Source organism: Tinamus guttatus, unplaced genomic scaffold (genome assembly GCF_059628265.1).
Source record: "Tinamus guttatus ecotype Peru unplaced genomic scaffold, ASM5962826v1 Tinamus_guttatus_pri_ptg000330l, whole genome shotgun sequence".
Classification (NCBI taxonomy): domain Eukaryota; kingdom Metazoa; phylum Chordata; class Aves; order Tinamiformes; family Tinamidae; genus Tinamus; species Tinamus guttatus.
The window spans coordinates 960,867-979,130 of NW_028288864.1; the positions used below are offsets into that span (position 1 = coordinate 960,867).

The 18,264-nt window shown below is 37.6% G+C and overlaps 1 protein-coding gene across 2 annotated transcripts in view; it reads left to right on the plus strand.

Moving 5' to 3' along the window:
* LMTK2 (lemur tail kinase 2) overlaps positions 1 to 16,710 on the plus strand; it is a 32,767-nt gene extending 16,057 nt beyond the window's left edge. For both annotated transcript variants that reach the window (XM_088529434.1, XM_088529435.1), the window contains 8 exons: positions 5,608 to 5,741; positions 7,432 to 7,516; positions 8,197 to 8,318; positions 8,965 to 9,114; positions 9,365 to 12,287; positions 13,651 to 13,786; positions 14,637 to 14,882; positions 15,780 to 16,710. In XM_088529434.1, the coding sequence (XP_088385560.1) occupies positions 5,608 to 5,741; positions 7,432 to 7,516; positions 8,197 to 8,318; positions 8,965 to 9,114; positions 9,365 to 12,287; positions 13,651 to 13,786; positions 14,637 to 14,882; positions 15,780 to 15,808 (3,825 nt within the window). In that variant the 3' untranslated portion in view covers positions 15,809 to 16,710. The remainder of the gene's footprint in view (positions 1 to 5,607; positions 5,742 to 7,431; positions 7,517 to 8,196; positions 8,319 to 8,964; positions 9,115 to 9,364; positions 12,288 to 13,650; positions 13,787 to 14,636; positions 14,883 to 15,779) is intronic.
* Positions 16,711 to 18,264: the final 1,554 nt, after the last annotated feature.

An 18,264-nucleotide genomic window follows, 5' to 3' on the forward strand; every position in this document is an offset into this window, starting at 1 on the left:
AGGGAAGTTGCACAACACTTTGCTCAGCCCCTTGCAGTCCTGGGCCTGTGCTGAATTTCACCTCGTCTTTGTGAGTGAGGCCACATGCACGTGCAGAAACTTTGGACTGTGCCCAGTACACACAGTCTTCAGACACTTTAGCTCTTGGAATCTATCAAGTCTCCACTGAATGTTTGCAGGCAGATTTGAAAGTTTGGATATGGCAATGGATCCAGGGTCTGGAAAAACTTGATGCTGCAGTAAAGCAGTTCTTTATGTGGTATTAAAAGAAAAACAATCCTCAGCTTCAGGTGGCTCTCTGAGCATGTGCTGAATCGCTGCTGTTAACGTGTGTGTCATTGTCTAGATGGCATTTAAAGCAGAGTTTATTTATAGAGTTTGAGATAAATGAATTAACGTGCATATATATTAAAGTTTAAGATTTTTCAGTAGTAGTTTGCATTTATCAGATTCAACATGATCCTTTTTTCAGCTTTATTACTACAGGATTTTCTCTTAAGTGTGTGAATATGGTTCCAGTTATATTAATTGCCTCAAGCAATTTAAATGAGAATGAGCAAGAACTGAGTTTTATTGAGAATATCAGTTAATGTGTCCTTAAATAACTGTATTCTCTCTGTTACTGCTCTTGCTCAAACTTACTAGCTGCAGTAAATTAATGAGGCAGAAGAAGTGCTGATAGAATCATTCTCTCTCCCCTCCCCCCCACACATGGAAGAGAGGCTTGAACTTTTCAAGTGACTCATCAAAGCGAAATGTTCAGTTCTGGGCAAGAATTAGAAAATACATGCCTAAGGTTAAGCCAATAACATTCTTGATATTTTTCAGTTTGCATAAATGGAATAGGTCATATTGATTTTAAATCTTCTTTCTTTTTCCAAAAAGTTTGAAGTTCAGAAGGATTCTAGAACAACTTCATTTTATATAGTTTATGCTAATAGATATACATCTAAATATTTAATCAGATTCAACTACTGGCATATTTTTAAATAGTTGTTATTTAATCTGACTTAGAATTTAAAGATGGAGCAACTTCTAAAGATTGCCCTACTTTAGGCATACAGAAAATTAATATCCTTGTTGGATGCCTGATGATTAATGCCAAAAATGTCATGATCCTGCAAAGTAATCTAGAAAGGATTTTACTTAAGGGGATGAAACAGATTTTCACTAACTGGGGGCAGTAAGCTTGACAGCTGAAGTGGTAGTTCTTAAAAATTTGAATGTAGCTGGACAGTCTTATGGGTATGGGAAATAAATGCCTGTGCTGATTTCTACTGTGAGCAAACTAAAGCTTGTTTTTGGGAAAAAAAAAAATTACTAAGATACAGTTAAACATGGCTTGTCTAACGTTTCATACTGGAAGTCTGAATTATTTGAAGAGTTCCTATTTGGTAGATTTGGACCTCACCTAGAGATGGTGGTGTTTTTGTTCACTGTTCTCACAAATATACAGAGGCTAGACACACAAAATAGTGTTCACTTTAATAGCCTTATGCAGAGATTGGGAGACAAGGGCATGACAAAGTTAGCTCAGTACTTGTGTGTCACTAATGTTGTTGTAAATTAGCGTGAACTAGTGCGGGAAGTACCAATACTGGAGTGAGGGCAGAAGAGAGGTGTGAAGGAAGAAATGTGTGTGAAGCTGGACAGAAGCATTTGGAATAGAAGGTAACTAGGTGTCCTTTTAAAGAGGCAGTTCATAGACTGATAACTCTGAAAACTGCTTTCACCTTGTGAACTGGGGTGGCAGTTACTGCTTGAATTTTTCAAGGCATGAGAAAATAGCAGTGAGAAATAGTGGGTTCTGCTCTACTTCTCTTGGAAATCAGCTAATGCTGGAGATATTGAGGTGCTTCCATAACACACCTTCAGTCCAGTGTTAGCCAGAAGGTGTGTAGGCACAGACTCAGCTGGAGCGGCTCACTGTAGCCTCTCGTGTCTCTGATGTATGTTGTTCAAATGGAAGGATAGCTTTATACGTATGTTCAACAAAGAATAAACTTGCTTTAATCTCTGGTACTTACGTGATTAAGATGATGGTTTGTGAAAAAGTGGCTAATGTGCCAGCTGTGCTTGAGAAGACATTCTCATGTCTTTGGAGCACTTTCAGGCCCCTTCACAGTGTAGACGCCTCAAGTTTGGAGTATTAAATAATGAAAATATGGTTCCTCTTCTGCAAAGAGACTAGAGATGAGGTACCTGTTCATGTCAGGCTCCTCCAGATTTGTCATGTCACTGCACCCCCTTGGCAGCGTCATCTCTTAGCCTCTGCAGGGACATTTGACCTGCTCTCAGCTGCTCAGCAGCCCTCTTGGATCTCGGGCCTCTTGGCCTAAAAGGTCTTGCCAGAGGCAATGCAAACTGTATTGCTGAGTGTCCCTGTAGCAACACTGAATGTCATGGGGGCTCACTTGTTTTCTTGGATCTTTCTGATATTCAGGCTTGCTCGAGTGTTCATTATTAACAATATTTGCTACCATTTAGCCTATCTTATAATATAATCCAGGTTGCTATGTCCCTTGCTTTGCAAAGGTGGTCAGTTGCACATGAGTAATTATAACATTCAAATCTTTATTTTTATTTGCCTGTTTTTCAAAACTGTTTACAATTCTTCAAATATAAAATAAATCTCAACAAGTTCTTAATCCTGTGTGAGTTTTAGTCTGCTGCTGTAGTTTTCTATGAATAGATAACTGTCCACTGCTAAACACTGTAGGCTGGTGCCAGGTTAAAAATAGTAGTAGCAGCTAGCTTGTTAACTTGAATATATTACCCAGCCATGTGTGGCCAACCTTTTGTCAGCACAGCAAATCATTTAATGGAATGACATAATTTATGAGTAAAAGTTATTCGAATGTGGAAGTAGCATGTACATTGTGTGGCTGATTCGCCTGTCAAATTGGTCTTACAGAAATTCTTTAAGGCTTTTAATTCCTGAGCAGAGGAGGTCGTCAGGATGCAAGATTTGCTTAAAATGCTCTGTAGCTTACATTGAGGATGTGGCTTTTGCTAGGAGGTGCTTGCCAGCTGGAGCTAGTTTATAACTTCTTTAGTTTAGGCTCCTTCTAATTACTGCCACATGAAACCATTATCTTCAAATCAAAAAGTCTTTGCAATGAAAACTTCTTAACCAGAGTTAAAAATCTGTTTTAAAAAAAAAAAAAAGTCTTAGGCTATGGTGTGGGTTTCTTTTTTTTTTTTTTTTTTTTTTTAAAAAGAAGCTTGGATTTGAAGACAAGTTTAATGTTTCTTGAACTCTAACATATGCTAACCATTTTTTAATGGCAATATGACCCTTGCACCAAAATGTCTGATAGTGCATTGAATAACCACAATTACTTACACAGTGAAGTATATTGGCTAGAAGGAAGGGAGTTTTTATTTGCCTGAAAACTTCAGAAGGGGCAGTGATGTTACTGAGTAACCTGGCAGGTAACTTTCCAACTTTGTAGCAAGGTTTCAGTGGCCTGAGTCACTTGTCAGCTCTTCCTGTTTGCTTGGGGTGTTCTTATGGGACTAAGCATGGAATTTGCACAATCGAGAAAACTGCAAGAATATGGCACATAAGTGTCCCAGGCCTCTGACTCGTGGAGAAAAAAAAAAAAAAGCCTCTCTGATTTAGAAGACTTGGTTACAAAGAGGGCTGAGCTGGTCTTGCTGAGACCTGGGTGGGAGGGGGGAGTGAGGAGGCCAGATCCAGTCGCTGTTCGGAGTCCCAGGAGAGAGGAAGGGAACTAGGAGAGAAAGTGGAGCTTCCCTCAAGCACCAGTGCGCATGGCGTGTGCTTAAGTGTCTGAGCAGTGGATTTTGCAGAATGGATTTTATTGGGCTATGGGTATATACAGCCTTCCACAGTGACTATTAGACCTAGTACAATCCAGGGCCATTTTCTGGCTCATGGTGTATTGCTGCTATCTGCTTATAGACAGAGAAGGATCATAGAATAACACAGGCTGCAGGGCTGCTCGGAAGGTCTCTAGTCCAAACTGCTGCTCCAAGCAGGGTCACCTGGCTGTCAGGCCAGGTTCCTTAGGGCTTTCTCCAGTCGAGTCCTGAAAGCCTCTGAGGATGGAGGTGGCAGAGCCGCTCTGGGCAGCCTGTTCCACTGCTCGTGTGTCCTCACGGGGAAGAGGCTTTCCCTAAGTTCACCGAGAGCCTCTCCTGGTTCAGCTTGTGCCTCTTGTCTCTGCTCCAGCACCAAGCACCGCAGCAAAGAGCCCGGCTGGTCTCCCTGAAACCCTCCCGTGGGTCCCGAGTGGCTGCGCTGCGGTGCCCTGACCCTTCCCCGCTGCGGGAGGAAGGAGCCTGGGTCCCTCAGCCTCAGCTCGCGGGGCGGTGCTCCAGGCCTGGCCTCTCCGTGGCCCTCCGTGACTCGTGGCAGTGTCTGTGTTAGGGAGCCAAGACCCGGGTGGGTCTAGTTTAACGTGCCAGTAAAAGGTGATGATCCCTCCCTTGGAGCTGCTGGCTCCGCTCCTGTTGATGTGGCCAGTCAGGCCCAGCCTGTGCTGTTGCAAAGGTTTTCTCCCTCCCACGTATAAGACTTTGTCCCTGCTGAATTTCATGAGGCTCCTTTTGGCCCATCTCTCTAGTCTTTCTAGGTCCCTCCTAATGGCAGCCCAGGCCTCGAGTGTAGCTAGTCACCTCAGTTGGGCATAAGCTGTGCTCTTAAAACAATACCAAAATAAAGTCTTTGTTAATGCCCCTTCTGATTGTTTTGTGGCAAAAAAAGGCAAAACAGAACGAATATATTTTAAGATCCTGGATTTAATACAAACCGTATTTCGTATTAGCAACTTGCCTATGTGAATTATTTACTAAATAAGGGATGCTGCATAGCACTGCTATTACTAATGCATTTAAAAATTAAAAAGCAATTCCTTGGTGCATTTCAGGCATTCTAGGAGCTTAATCCACTAGGACTAACCATAAATAACCACTTGCTGTTTTAATGAATGACAGCAGTTTCGCAGGGGTTGGTTGGACTTTCTTCAGGAACTTGCTGCCACCTACAGTCAGTTGAGCAATATGCGCTGTACTTGTTTGTACTCGTTAGGCTGTGCCGTGGGGAATCTGTGTGTCCTCTGGACACTTCTGGATAATTACATGTGATGTTGATTTTTTTTTTTTTAATTTTAATCTATTTAGGAGTAGTGTCTGCTTTTGTTAAGCAACTGTTATTGGCTCATTTTATTAACCAAAACTAAAATTTGGGAATATCCAGTCAGTTACTTGAGCTGCCACATCACTGACATTGAAACACCTCACACAAACATCTACTTGAATAGAGAACACTGTAAATTGTCACCTTCAGGTTACCACATCGTGTAGGAATTGAGATGCTTCAGTTAGAGTTTTATAATATATGTGTATTATAGTTTTATAAAACAGCTTGCACCAGAGGAATAGGAAACTTAATCTTCAGTTCTTTCCTGAAGATGAAAACACTTTAGCAAGTGCAAATAGTTCTATTTATATTCTATTTATGAATATACTAATCTTGTTGATTAATTTTCAAATACTGTGGTTAGTTGGTTCTTCATTAAATATACATTTTTTTTTAATTCAGTGAGCATACAAGACTGATATTTTCAACTTCTTTTACAGGGTGACCTAAAAACTTATATCTGCAATGAGCAGGAACATATTAAAGGAGAATCACAAATCATGCTGCTACAGAGAATGGCATGCGAGATTGCTGCTGGACTTGCTGTAATGCATAAACATAATTTTGTGCATAGGTATGCTTTCCAGACTGCTTTTTTTGTTATGGTGCCCTCTCATGCACACTTATTTTAGTGAAAAGAATCTACATGAATTTTAAAGATGGTGCTTTAGACAGACTTTTGTCTAATTTTACATAAGTCATGAAAGTATGTTTTTTGAGATGTTAATTTAACTGCAGTAATGTATCTACAACTCTTCTGTGTTCAAAAGTCAATTACTTGCTACTTAGTTTTGCAGCCCATAGATCACAACCTGCAGCTTAGCCAATCTAAGAAGTGTAGTTGTACAGCAAATATTTGGACCAGTTAAGTATGTGGTTTGTGTGGATAGGTTTTTTTGTGTGTGTATGTATGTTACTATAATGACAACTTTTCAAAAATGTGAAATACTGTAATGACAATCTTGCAGTTTTTCAGCTCATTGATTTTTAAGGACTAGTAACTGTTCAGGCTGATATATTGAGCAAGAAATTTCAGAATGTTGTCATTAATATTTTGCAAAAGGCTCATGAGTAATGCTTGTTTAAATCTTGAAGATGATACCATAATTCTTCAAGGTATCATATAGTAAATTGTTCAGTATTTGTCCCTGAAGTGAGTTATTGATACTTCTTGCTTATGACAACAACAGGTTTTAGGTAAAGAGGAATTCACATTGCTCTAGTATGTGAACAGTCTTAAGTAGATTGTTACAGAATGTTACAGTAGAGGTTATAGGATTATTAGTAGAATGAAAGTTTTGCATGCAGTTCTTCGTGTAGGTAGAGTGCTCATGAACATATTTGGCAATTGTAGAGAAGGGAAATAACTGCATGTTGAGGTTCTCTACAGAGAGCAGCAAGGTTATATGAGGCTTTGAAAAGCTTGTTGTACAATTGTTGAATCATGCTAATGTCATCGACTGATGTGAAGTCGCTTTCTAATATTTTTGGTTTTGTATGAAGGTTTTATAAGTCATCTTGTCACTAGGTCTAGCAACATTGTTGTATATTGATTCCAGAACATAGATTTTACTTGACTGTGTGGCTCCAAATTGATTCAGTTTTGGAAATGTGGGAGAGCTGTAGACAAATGCAATCCTGTGACTGCAAAACTAACCTTGTCTGATTAAGACTACTGTGAGGAGAGACTCCTAGATCACTCCTCTTTTATCTAGTAGTGGTAAATCTTTAGAAAAGTGCTCTCTACAGTATTGAAGTGAGAGACTAGATCTAATGTAAGCTGAAATGGGTTTTAAAACCTAATGAAAACATAAGCAGCAAAAGAAGTATCTTAACATTTAGTCATGTCAAAAATTTATTTCTGAAATGAATTTCTCAACTGACCCAGCTACTGTGCCTGCGTTTGCATTTTGAATTGGTCTGTTAGTCTGGTCTGTGATGCCAGGCTAGACCTCATCTGAATAAACCCCTCATAAATGCATATAGTGGATGTTGAATCTATAGCATAAGTTTCATATTACTGGTCTGCTCCAATCATGGTCTGCTATTTGCTAATATAACCTCTAAATATGTAAATATGCATTTTACACACACACCCACTTAGAATTTTGGTGGCTTTTGTGTTGATACTTCAAGCTGTTTTCTAGCTCTGTTCCAAAAAGTTTCACTAACATGTTAACCCAAGTGTCTTATTTTGGATTGAAGATTTTTTCTTTCTTTGCTCTCACTATATTTTGGGATTTCTTTTTTTTCCCCCCCACCAGTGACTTGGCCTTGCGGAATTGCTTTCTTACATCCGATTTAAATGTCAAAGTAGGAGATTATGGTATAGGATTCAGTAGGTACAAGGTAGGTAACGTAGTCATCATACTTTGAAGGATTTGGGACCTAAAGTTAAAACAAAAATGCAATAAGGTTATGAACTGATACTAGATCATCCTTAATCCAAGAACAGAATTTTTAAGGCATGACTGGAAAATAACTGTAGCAAGTTTCTGTAGCAGAATATATAATCTTCCTGGAAATTAGTGGATTCTGTGCCTCTAGAAGGAAGTTTCTGCTTAAGCTTATATTTATACCTAAAACTTCCAGTATTCCTAAAATAGTAATGGCAAGCATTATGCAGAAGTTACTTTCAATGATTTTTTTAAAAGGAAAAAGTTAATCAAAAATTAGTAATGAAAATTTTTAACATATATATATATATGCATCAAGAAAGTTCAAAATTCAAAATGCTGAAAATGATTTTATTGGCCAAACACTAAAGAAGTGGACATTCTTTTTTTTTTTTTTTTTTTTTTTTTTTTTTTTTTTTTCTAGTATATACTGAACAGTGACAGGCCCTTCCTATGTAGTGTTAATATCTGCCACTTGAAAAAAACAGAATTAATTTCTTCAGGTGCACGCAGAAATTACACAAAATGATTAATTTGGGGAGGGGAAAAAAAAAGAGGGGGGGGGAGGAATGCCAGTTTCTGGAATTTGGTGCAATGTTAATTTTTCTGGTTATTCTTTTAATAATAACATAGGAAGATTATATTGAGACAGAGGAGAAGAAACTTGTCCCTCTTCGATGGACTGCACCTGAATTAGTAACAAGCTTTCAAGACAGGCTGTTATCAGCAGAGCAAAACAAGTACAGCAACATATGGTATGTAGTAGGCTTTAAAATAACTTGAGCAAGAAATCTGGGAATACACTTAGAAATGTTATACTAAAAACAGTAAATATTTAATTATAAATTGAATGCATTCAATTATAAATTGAAAACACTGCTTGTTATTTTAGCAGTCATGTAGTAGATCAATCTCTAAAATCTGAAGCAATATTCTCTCGTGGAAATATACTTAACATTCTTTTAAGAGATCAATTACATATACAGTTACATTACATGCTTAAGTACTGCAGCAAAGATTGTTTTGTTTTTCTAGTGAATTGAAATGGCCTGTGTTTTCTGATCAAAGTTCAGAAACTAGTGGGCTTACTGTAACTTTCCTTTTTCTTAAATATGCATTTGCTGAATTGATTTTTTTAATACGTGGAAATTTCTTCATTGCTCAGTCGTTTGAGGCGTGTAGTTTTTGTCACCTTCAAGGAACTGTGTTCTTGAAGTTTCTACCATTCTGGGCAAAGCATCTGAAGTGAGTTTACAAGCTCTGAAGTTACTGTGGAGTCAGTAGGAAAGTGGTTATTTGTTCCATGTTGGCAATTATGCCTCTTATAATCCTTTCTTAGCAAAGCAAATGGAAAACAGTCTTTAGAATGTAAATGTCCTGCCATATGCTCTTCTTTTTCAGGTCACTGGGTGTGACACTGTGGGAGCTTTTTGAAAATGCTGCTCAGCCTTATTCAGACTTCTCTGACAGGGAGGTCCTTCTCCATGTCATAAAGGAGAAGCAGGTTAAACTCTTCAAGCCACATCTGGAACAGCCATACTCTGATAGATGGTAATTCTTTTTATTCATTCTTAAAGCTGAACAAGTTTCTCAGTTTGCGTAGTAATCTTAGAAATACATTAAAATTGCTGCATGAAACTGTGCTCCTGGAAAAGAAACCCTAGATAAACATAAAGAGTTGGTGTGGGTAGAAATTCATGCTAGTAATGCTAGTAGCCACTCTTTGCTTCATTACATATCTGATTCTTATGCATTTGTTTTTCGTGTGGAGCCTATTGAAACATGTTCCTTCTTTGTATAGGTATGAAGTTCTGCAGTTCTGCTGGCTACCTCCAGAAAAGCGACCAACAGCAGAAGAAGTGCATAGACTTTTAACCTACCTTCGCATGCAAAGCCAAAGGGACTCTGAGATTGATTTTGAGCAGCAGTGGAATGCTCTTAAACCAAATGCCTCAAATAGAGAAGCAAATAATTCTGCGTTTCCAATCTTGGATCACTTTACAGGAGATAGACTTGGCCATGAAATGGAAGAAGTTCTTACTGTAACTGAAACAAGCCAGGGTCTCAGCTTTGAATACATCTGGGAGGCAGCTAAGCATGACCATTTCGATGAGTGTGGTCATGTGAATCCTGATGACTCAATGACATACACAAATATTTTCTATCCCGTGGAGGTTTTTGAGAGGTCCCTTTCAGAGCAAGGGCCAGGAGCACAAGATGAAAGCGGTCAGGAAACATCCCTTGCTGTCCCTGGGGTGTTACCTGTGTTCGATGCTCACAAGCTCTCTGTTGGAAGTGATTACTATATCCAGTTAGAGGAGAAAGGTAGCGGCTGCAGCATGAGTTTTGATAATCAGTCAGTTGTGCTAACTACAGAACTTGATCATCAAGAAACTCTACAAGACAAAAATTCTCATTTCATGGTTCTCAGGGATCTTGATGTTGAAGAATCCAGCACCGATGGGGATTTCTTTCACTATAATACAGATCCTAAAGAGGAAATTTTGCCTGCTGCTGGTAGTCCAGAAAGTCCTTTCCAGAATATTTTCAGTGAAGTGGACAGATCAAAAGAGTTGATGCACAGAAGTATATTTGGCTTAGCTGAAATGAACGATATTTCTAAAGACTTTAAGCCAACTGCTTTAAACTCCAACGTGGGCATTATAAACACAGTAAGCCCTTCTGAGAAAGAGCATTCTAGTTGTGCTTCCGAAAATGAAACTCTCCTCTTGTGTGAAAATATCTCTAACCAGTCTCGCCTGGTAACTTTAGAAGAACTCTCTGAAAACTACTTATTTCTGCAAGAGAAGAAGTTATTAACAGGGATACTGGCTAACAAAACCAGCAGTGATCTGGGGCAAAAAACAGAAGCTATTCTAAAAAGTATATTAGAAAGCTCGAATAGGAACTCTGTAGAGCCTGCACCTATGTTGGCTGAAAATGCACCTGTCTTTTCTTTAATATCTGAAAATCTTAAACCTGTGAAAGATGAAAATTTTAACCCAATGACAATAAATAAAGATTTGAATTATCACACTGAGACTTCTGCAGAGATTCTGGCACCTTCTAGTCCGTCTGTACCACGTAAGTCATGCGATAATCATGTAAATCCTTCCTATTTGAAGGATGAGGGAAAACAGTTAAATGTGGAAGTTGGTGAAGTCATGCCCTCTAATACTGACAGTCTCTGTCAAGAAGACCTTTCCAATAATGCCAAAAATCATAATATTGGAAACAAACCATCTTATGGTATTGCATTGGAAATGGAGTGTGAGGGACAAATAAAACCTGAAATGCTAGTTAATTCTGATGAAATAACTTTAAGTAGTGTTGGTAGAGACAAATGTAATGATCAAGAAGATAGGAAAAAAAACTTGCAAAATAAGTCACCAATTTTAAAAAAAGATGAAGGTTTATTGGAGGAAAGACAAGATGTATCTAGTCATTTTCAGAACTGTAAAGATGTTACTGAAGAGGTGACCTTAACTTCTGTTGTTACTTCAGATTGTACAAGTCAGGATAGTCTCTTGGAAGATGGCTCCTCTCCTACACAAACTGTAGAGCAAGCCTTAGAAACACCTGACTCTTTGGATTCTTTAGATGTAAATGAGGTTTTAGAATCTTTACAGACCCAGAGTCCTCAAAAACTTTTGCCTCCTGATAAACCTGCAGACAGTGGCTATGAAACAGAGAACCTGGAGTCGCCAGAATGGACTTCCCATATCACGGTTGAGGATGGTTCTAATGCAGATACTGCGTTGGGTACTGTCAGTGACAGCAATGTTAGTGCTTTATCTCCTAATCCGGTTATAATTGTCTCAGAAGTAGCTTGTGTAGATGCAGTAAACAGCAATTTTGAAATAACCCCAAATATTTTTGTAAATGGAAATCAAAATTCATATAGAGACTCTGCCTATTTCTCTGATAACGATTCTGAGCCAGATAAAAAAACAGAAGAGGCTGTAAATCTAACAAGAGAGGTCGCAAATGTTGTTTCTTCAAACAGAGAAGAAAATAATACTGAGGATTACTGTTCTGAAGAGATAGAGCAAAAGCATGATCTGAGAAATTACCAGGATACTAATAATCAAAATGCAAAATTAGAATTAAATCACGAGCTAGAGATGCAAGAGACAGATGTAACAATACAGGGGCGTCCTGACAAGTGGGCTGAGGCAATGATGAATTCCTTGAAAAAATCAGTGGAAAGTAACTTCAGGAATGAAATAAAATCGTCTAATGCTTCCCACAAAAGTGTCTCTTGTGTTGGCACCAACACGTCAGAACTTTTTTCACACAGAGACCTTAAGTCAGTACATGATATGCAGAGTCCTTCAGATGCAAGCAACAGTGAGAAGTCCTTCTATCACCTTGAAGGTTCAAAACTGAAAGAACCAGACATTGAAGGAAAATACCTTGGCAAACTCGATGTTTCTGGAATGCTAGATATAGAAGATGGTGATGATGCAGATGAAGAAGACGAAAACAGTGATTCTGAGGATGATATGAGGACTTTTCATATGCACAGTCTGAGTTCTGACAGTGAAGATGAAATTGTTCATCAAGTACCTGAGATACTTAGTGACAAGGATGATGGGAAACATCTGAGAAGCTTGCTGAAACTTCCAAAATCTCCTACAAATGAAAGTCAACTTGAGCATTGGAAAAATGAGAAAAAGGCTGTAACATTCTTCGATGATGTAACAGTCTATCTGTTTGATCAGGTATTGTGTATCTTTTTAATTACTAAGTTACCTTTTTTAAACAAGTCATGCTGAAATAGCGTGATGTTTATAGCTACCTTGTCATAAAGATCACCTTTGTTTTTGTCTTGACAAGGTTGTCTTGTGTGAGGTAGGTTCTTTTTTAAGAAAGTAAACTTCTTCTGAGAAAAAAATCGACCCCTTTTTTTTAACTTAGCTACAGTTGTGTGCTGATGGAAGAATAGCACTAACTGAAAATGAAATCTGATTTTGCTTGGGGATGGGTGTTTGGCAAGTGCTAAACCTACGCTGCTTCTAGAATTTTGTCATGTACAGTCTGAAACCTGCTCTTGAAAAATGTCATTCTAGTGCGATTTAGAGCTGCATTTAAGTCAACATCATTACGCACCAAATACAATTTTACTGACCAAATGTTCATTTAACCTTAGCTTATCTGCTTAAAGACTTCAAGGACTTTGAATATTTTAGTTCAAAGATCTTTATAAAAAGTAGTAAACAAACAAAAAACCTTACGTTGCTTAGCATTAAGATAATGTTTGTCTACTTGCTTTATCAATTTTAAACCTCGTTAACTTGATACAGAGTACTGTGTTTTAACATTGTGGCAGTTAGACGAGTTAAGTGAGTTGAAAAGAACAGTCACATTGTCAGGCTTTGAAGATGCTGCTTGTGATGCATATAAATACTAGGGGTCATTGTGTCTTGGAAGAGAAAACAAATATTAGGAGTTCTTTTTGCCTCTGTAGAACAGTAATCCCTTTGTTGGAGGGGAAGGCAAAAATTAGCTGTTGTGTTAAGGTGCTCATAGTTCAGCTCTTGCTTATTGTTGTAGTAACTGATAAAATGTTGACTTTGTCAAATACCAGTCACACAAATTGTGTCTTGTCTCTATCCTTAAGGAGGATTACCTGGCCAAAACCAAACAAACAAAAAAGCTGTGAGATAGAACCGCCCAAGTTCATTCTTTGTGTGTGTTCGTGTGGTGGTTTTTTGTTTGCTTTTTTGTTTTAATTTATTTAATAGAAAATAACAATCTGTGACAGGCTGGTTAGAGAACTATTTTTTGTTTATTTGGAAAATATTTTAGCTGTATTCCTTTAAACTTTTTGATATTATAAATAACAGTCATTTCTTGCATGTACTTTAATGTAGATGTGATATAACTTATGTGGAAAGTAGTGTTTTATATGCTTAGTTTACAAGTCTCAGTTCTGTTGTACACTAATTATTAGCACACAGTAGATTCTTGCAGACGATTTAATTCCATAAATTTGATGGAAATAAAGTGTTTTTCTAACCCTGGTATCCAGCTGTATGTGCACATTGTGCATACACAAGTGTTGAATTATTTTTGTTGCCTTAGGAAACACCAACTAAAGAGCTGGGAAACCGTGTGACAGACTTGACCAACCAGGGCTCCGGCAGCGCTCCTGTTCCGCCTTCAGGTTTTAGCTACTTAAACAGATTTACCAATTCGGAAAGCTCAACAGATGAAGAAGGTACTTGAATATATTTATACAGAGCAGGGCTTGAGAATGATTTATGTGTGGTTTTAATGAGATGTCCCGTTAAAATATATGCAATTCATAAGTTCATTGCACCATCTTGGCTTAGGTTTTGCTTTTTAAGGAGTACTTCAGCTAGGTTCAGGTTACTAAGGTAATATTGGTTCTTTATAGGTCAGTGTATCTTACCTTGAGAAGCAACCCAGTTGTAGACAACAAATCCATGTGAGCCACATGACTAGAACAGAGTTGGCTTGATGAAATGGGCCTGGGTATCATCACAGCATCCCAATGCTACTAGACCATCTCAGTAGAGCAGTTGTGACTTGAGGACTCTGTACTGCCAACCCCTGGGTTCAGTAAAACAAGAATGATTCAGTTTCTTTAGCATCTGGATTTGGTTCAGAATTGCTCTGCCAGTTGAAGTATGAGCTCAGTCATGTATCTGGGGAGTTACTATGCAGCTCTTTTTCAATGCAGTCTCCTACTGACTGTCCCTGTGTGTATACCCCATGCTCAACACCAGGAGTTGCTGCAAAAAGTTTGCAACAAAAGTTCTCTCTTTGTTCCCCCTGCCCCCACTTGTAGGAAAAGGCTAATTCTGCACTAAGGTAGTACCCTAAAGCAGGTGAAGACAGGGTTAATGTGTTAGGATTTGTGTAGCCTCTCCTCAGTAATTATAACAATGGATGTTATTCCTGTTGCTTAGGGGGTTGTGTCTGTAATGCTTTAACAAGGTTTGCTTTGGATTAATGTAGTTCTTGAGGATGTTTTTTAAGACTATGTGATTTTTATATGAGTAAAAATCGTCCCCCTGCCTCCTTTTTTTCTTTGTCTTTTTAAGGTGGAGGCTTTGAATGGGATGATGACTTCTCTTCTTCAGAACCCTCCTTTATATCAAAGGCAGCTAATAGCCTTATTAGCTCTAAACTGCCTCTTCAGTCAAAGTATTTCTCTCCACCTCCACCTACCCGGACTCTCGAACAGAACTGGTCACATTCATCCCCTTATTCCAGATTCTCTATATCTCCTGCAAATATAGCAAGCTTTTCTCTCACACATCTTACAGATTCAGATATAGAGCAAGGAGGTAAGTTATTCAGTTCAAGTTTATAAGAGTACTTCTGTAAAGTTTGCATCTTATGCTGTCTTTCAGTAAGTCATACCTTTCCCATTAGGTTGAGATTATTTGCAACCAAATAACTAGTGGTTGATTATTTTCTAGAATGGAGATTATTCTCTAGAATACTTACAGGGCAAACTCACAATTTCTCTGTTTCCAAAATTAGCATTATATTTATATAAATGAAATGTATGTAGTCTTAAGCATTTCTGTATAGCTGTCACCCTGTAGCAATTGAATAAAAGAAAGCTAAGAATTCTTGTTATTACTTTGTCAAGGGTCAGAACTCATTATTATTGCAGAGGGTGAGGATGCTAGGAATATGTGGACTGTCATTGTTGTCCAAACTTATTTTACATTTCAGTTTCTCTTTATAGTTACATTTTAGGAAGCGCATTCTTAAATAAAAAATGAGCAGGCTTAAATCAGTTTAGCATATTATTAATCTTGATATAAAATACTGTATTATAAAACCGAATATTACTGATGGCTGAGCCTTGCTGATAGTTGATGTCTTAAATGTAATCAGTGTTATACAGAGTTGTATTGTTCTTCTATTTTGCTTACTGATTAGATAATGTTTGCAGCTTAATAACTTACAGATAAGAGATTATTTTGGAGATACTACATTGCATTATGTCCTAAGAAGTGACATTGAACAGTGTGAGTTAAGCAGATGTCTATGTAGAAATGTAGGAAATGTTTGCAATACTTGAAAGCTCTAGGGAAATATTAACCACTACTTGGAAGTGCAAAACAGCAGAAAGTCAAGTTCTAGGAAAAGTCTGGTAGAGAAGTGAGTCTTGCAGAGATTTTTGTGCAGAAAAATCTTCCTGTACCTTATGAACTTTCCTCTCCTAATAGGAAGCAGTGAAGATGGAGAAAAAGATTAGACAGATTGAAGCTTCTTCCTGGGATTACATAGAACATACACACTCTGTGTCTGAAACTTCTTTATCTAAACTCTGGATATCCTGGAGTAAACACAGGTAATCAAGAAGTACTAAGAAATGAAAGTAAACACTGAAAGCAATGTTAAATCAGGATATTAATTTGAATGTGTATTTAACTTTGTAATGTATTTTTAAATCAGTGCAATTTTGCTTTTCATTGAAAGATGATTCTGCCGCTGTTTTCAAGTACTTGAAGTATTTTTCAGATAATTTAAGAAATAAGTAAAGCAATTACACTACAGTCTGGTTTATGTATGAGATTGTATAATATTCTTTTTATATTTTTTCCATGTAGTTCATTATCTATTTGAACATTCACCTGTTGTAGACTTGTGTATAACTGTCCTGTGCAACAGGTGGCTGTGTTGCTGAAACTGTATGAATGATAGTTGATCAGTAGTGAGCCATATTTATTGAAGAAGATATCACTACACATTACTTTGCTTATTACAATTGCACTATGGATTATTCTTCCTCTATTTCTGGATGATGTACAGAATTAAAGTCTTAAATTTTTCAAGGAAAATAGGACAAGTTGAATTGGCCCAGTTATCCAGTTTAATTTGTCATTTTTGTAGCCTTTGCTATGCACGATACTTGTAAAACATACATAACTTCTGAGTGTTATGTTAGACTTGCTGAAATCTTATATTCAGTACCATTTCTAAATGATTATCAATTGGTAGTGTTCATGTTTTGTAGGAAACTGGAAAGGAATACCTGATATACTCTGGAATTAATTTTTAGATGAGATGGTGTCTCTTCATTCCTGAATGTGATCTCACTGACTGCTTAAACAGTACTAGCATTTGATTCTGTCATGCTTTAAAGGCCTTCCAGTTTTCAGTACAATTTCTGCTTTGGAGATAAGAGTCAAAAAAATCTACAAAAATGTATAAAACTGTATGGAATTATGAATATTTAAAAAAAAATTCTGCAGACTGGATTTAGGCATGCTTGGCCCTTTGTTTTTTCATTCTATGAATTTTCAAGCCCTCTTGACCTCCTCCTGACTGTAGATTGGAGTTGTCATTGAGGCCTGTGGTAGATCTACCTCTCAGTGATTTTATTATAATGGAGAATTACATTAATGGTGGTTAATTTAAGCATTTGAATAAATCTTGATCCAAAGTGGTGGTCAGCTGGCACTCATATTTTGTACCCTTTGAGCCAGACTGATTTTTAAGAGGTCTTCAGGGCTCCATAGTGCATCTTGAAATGTGCACTGACCCAAAGAGGCAAGATAGAGTTTGTTCTGAAGCTGTCTGTAGAGAAGGGAATATGTGTGTGTGCGCTCATGTGTGTCTTTTTGGTTTGTTTTTAATCTTTCTTTATATTTAGCTAATTTAATCCTTTAAGTTGTTTGAGAACCATCTTTAATTACTACCCCAAAGCGAGTTCAATTGTGGAACAAATCTCTGGCCTCCTGGAATACCTTATGCAGCCACGGATCTGTGGGGAGCGCTGACAGGAATGATTTTAAAGCATTTCGTATTTTGGTGACTCTTTGTCAGGCCTTCAGTGTAACGCTGGTCTAGGTTCTCTGTGTTCTTATCCAGTCAAGAGAGAATTTTGATCACACAAAGCATGGGAGGGCTAGATGCTTCACATGTGTTAAGCTTCTGTGTTGTATACTTCTATGTGTGTGTGTTTTTTTTTTTTAAGTAAGTTTTAAATGACAGGACTATAATTTTTTTCCAGCATTATTTAGCCCCTAAAACCTAGAATGGTTTTCATACCTATCAAAAGGGAATGATTTAGTTCAAGTAAGTTGTTTAAAATTGCCAGTATATTGTTGAAATGACTAATTCAGATGAAGCACTCGGGTGCAGAACTTGCTCAGAACTGTACTTCAGTATGAAATGAGGAACAGAATTTTTCATGGACTTCTCCCAACACAAGATTTACAAGTCAAAGCCAAGTAGCTCTTAATACCTGCTTACGATATGCACTGTAGAGGGCTTAAAGAAGCAGTGCACTACTACTCAGTATCTGTTAAACTATTAGACTTTGTGCAACAAGTACTACAGGTTACTACTTCCATAATACCAACATTAAATTCCTTGATAACTAGGTTAAGGCATCTCATCTGTTTTCTATAATTCTCATTATATCAGAAATTAAGTAGGAAAATTAAAACCTAGGAAGGAAACCCTTTGGCCTGCAAAATTGGGCTCCGAAGAATGTGTGGGCTTATCTACCTTACATGAGGGGAAAAATCTAAAGTACCAGACCAGAGCTCAACGTTAATTTTGATTTGCTTGATTTGGAACGCAGTTCTAGGTTAAATAAAAGCTTATACACCTGAATGTTATAAATCCCAGCTATGCTTTTCTTTCTTGCAATTCTGGAAAGTCACATATCTGAATTTTTACTCCTTTGTCTCAATGGACTAA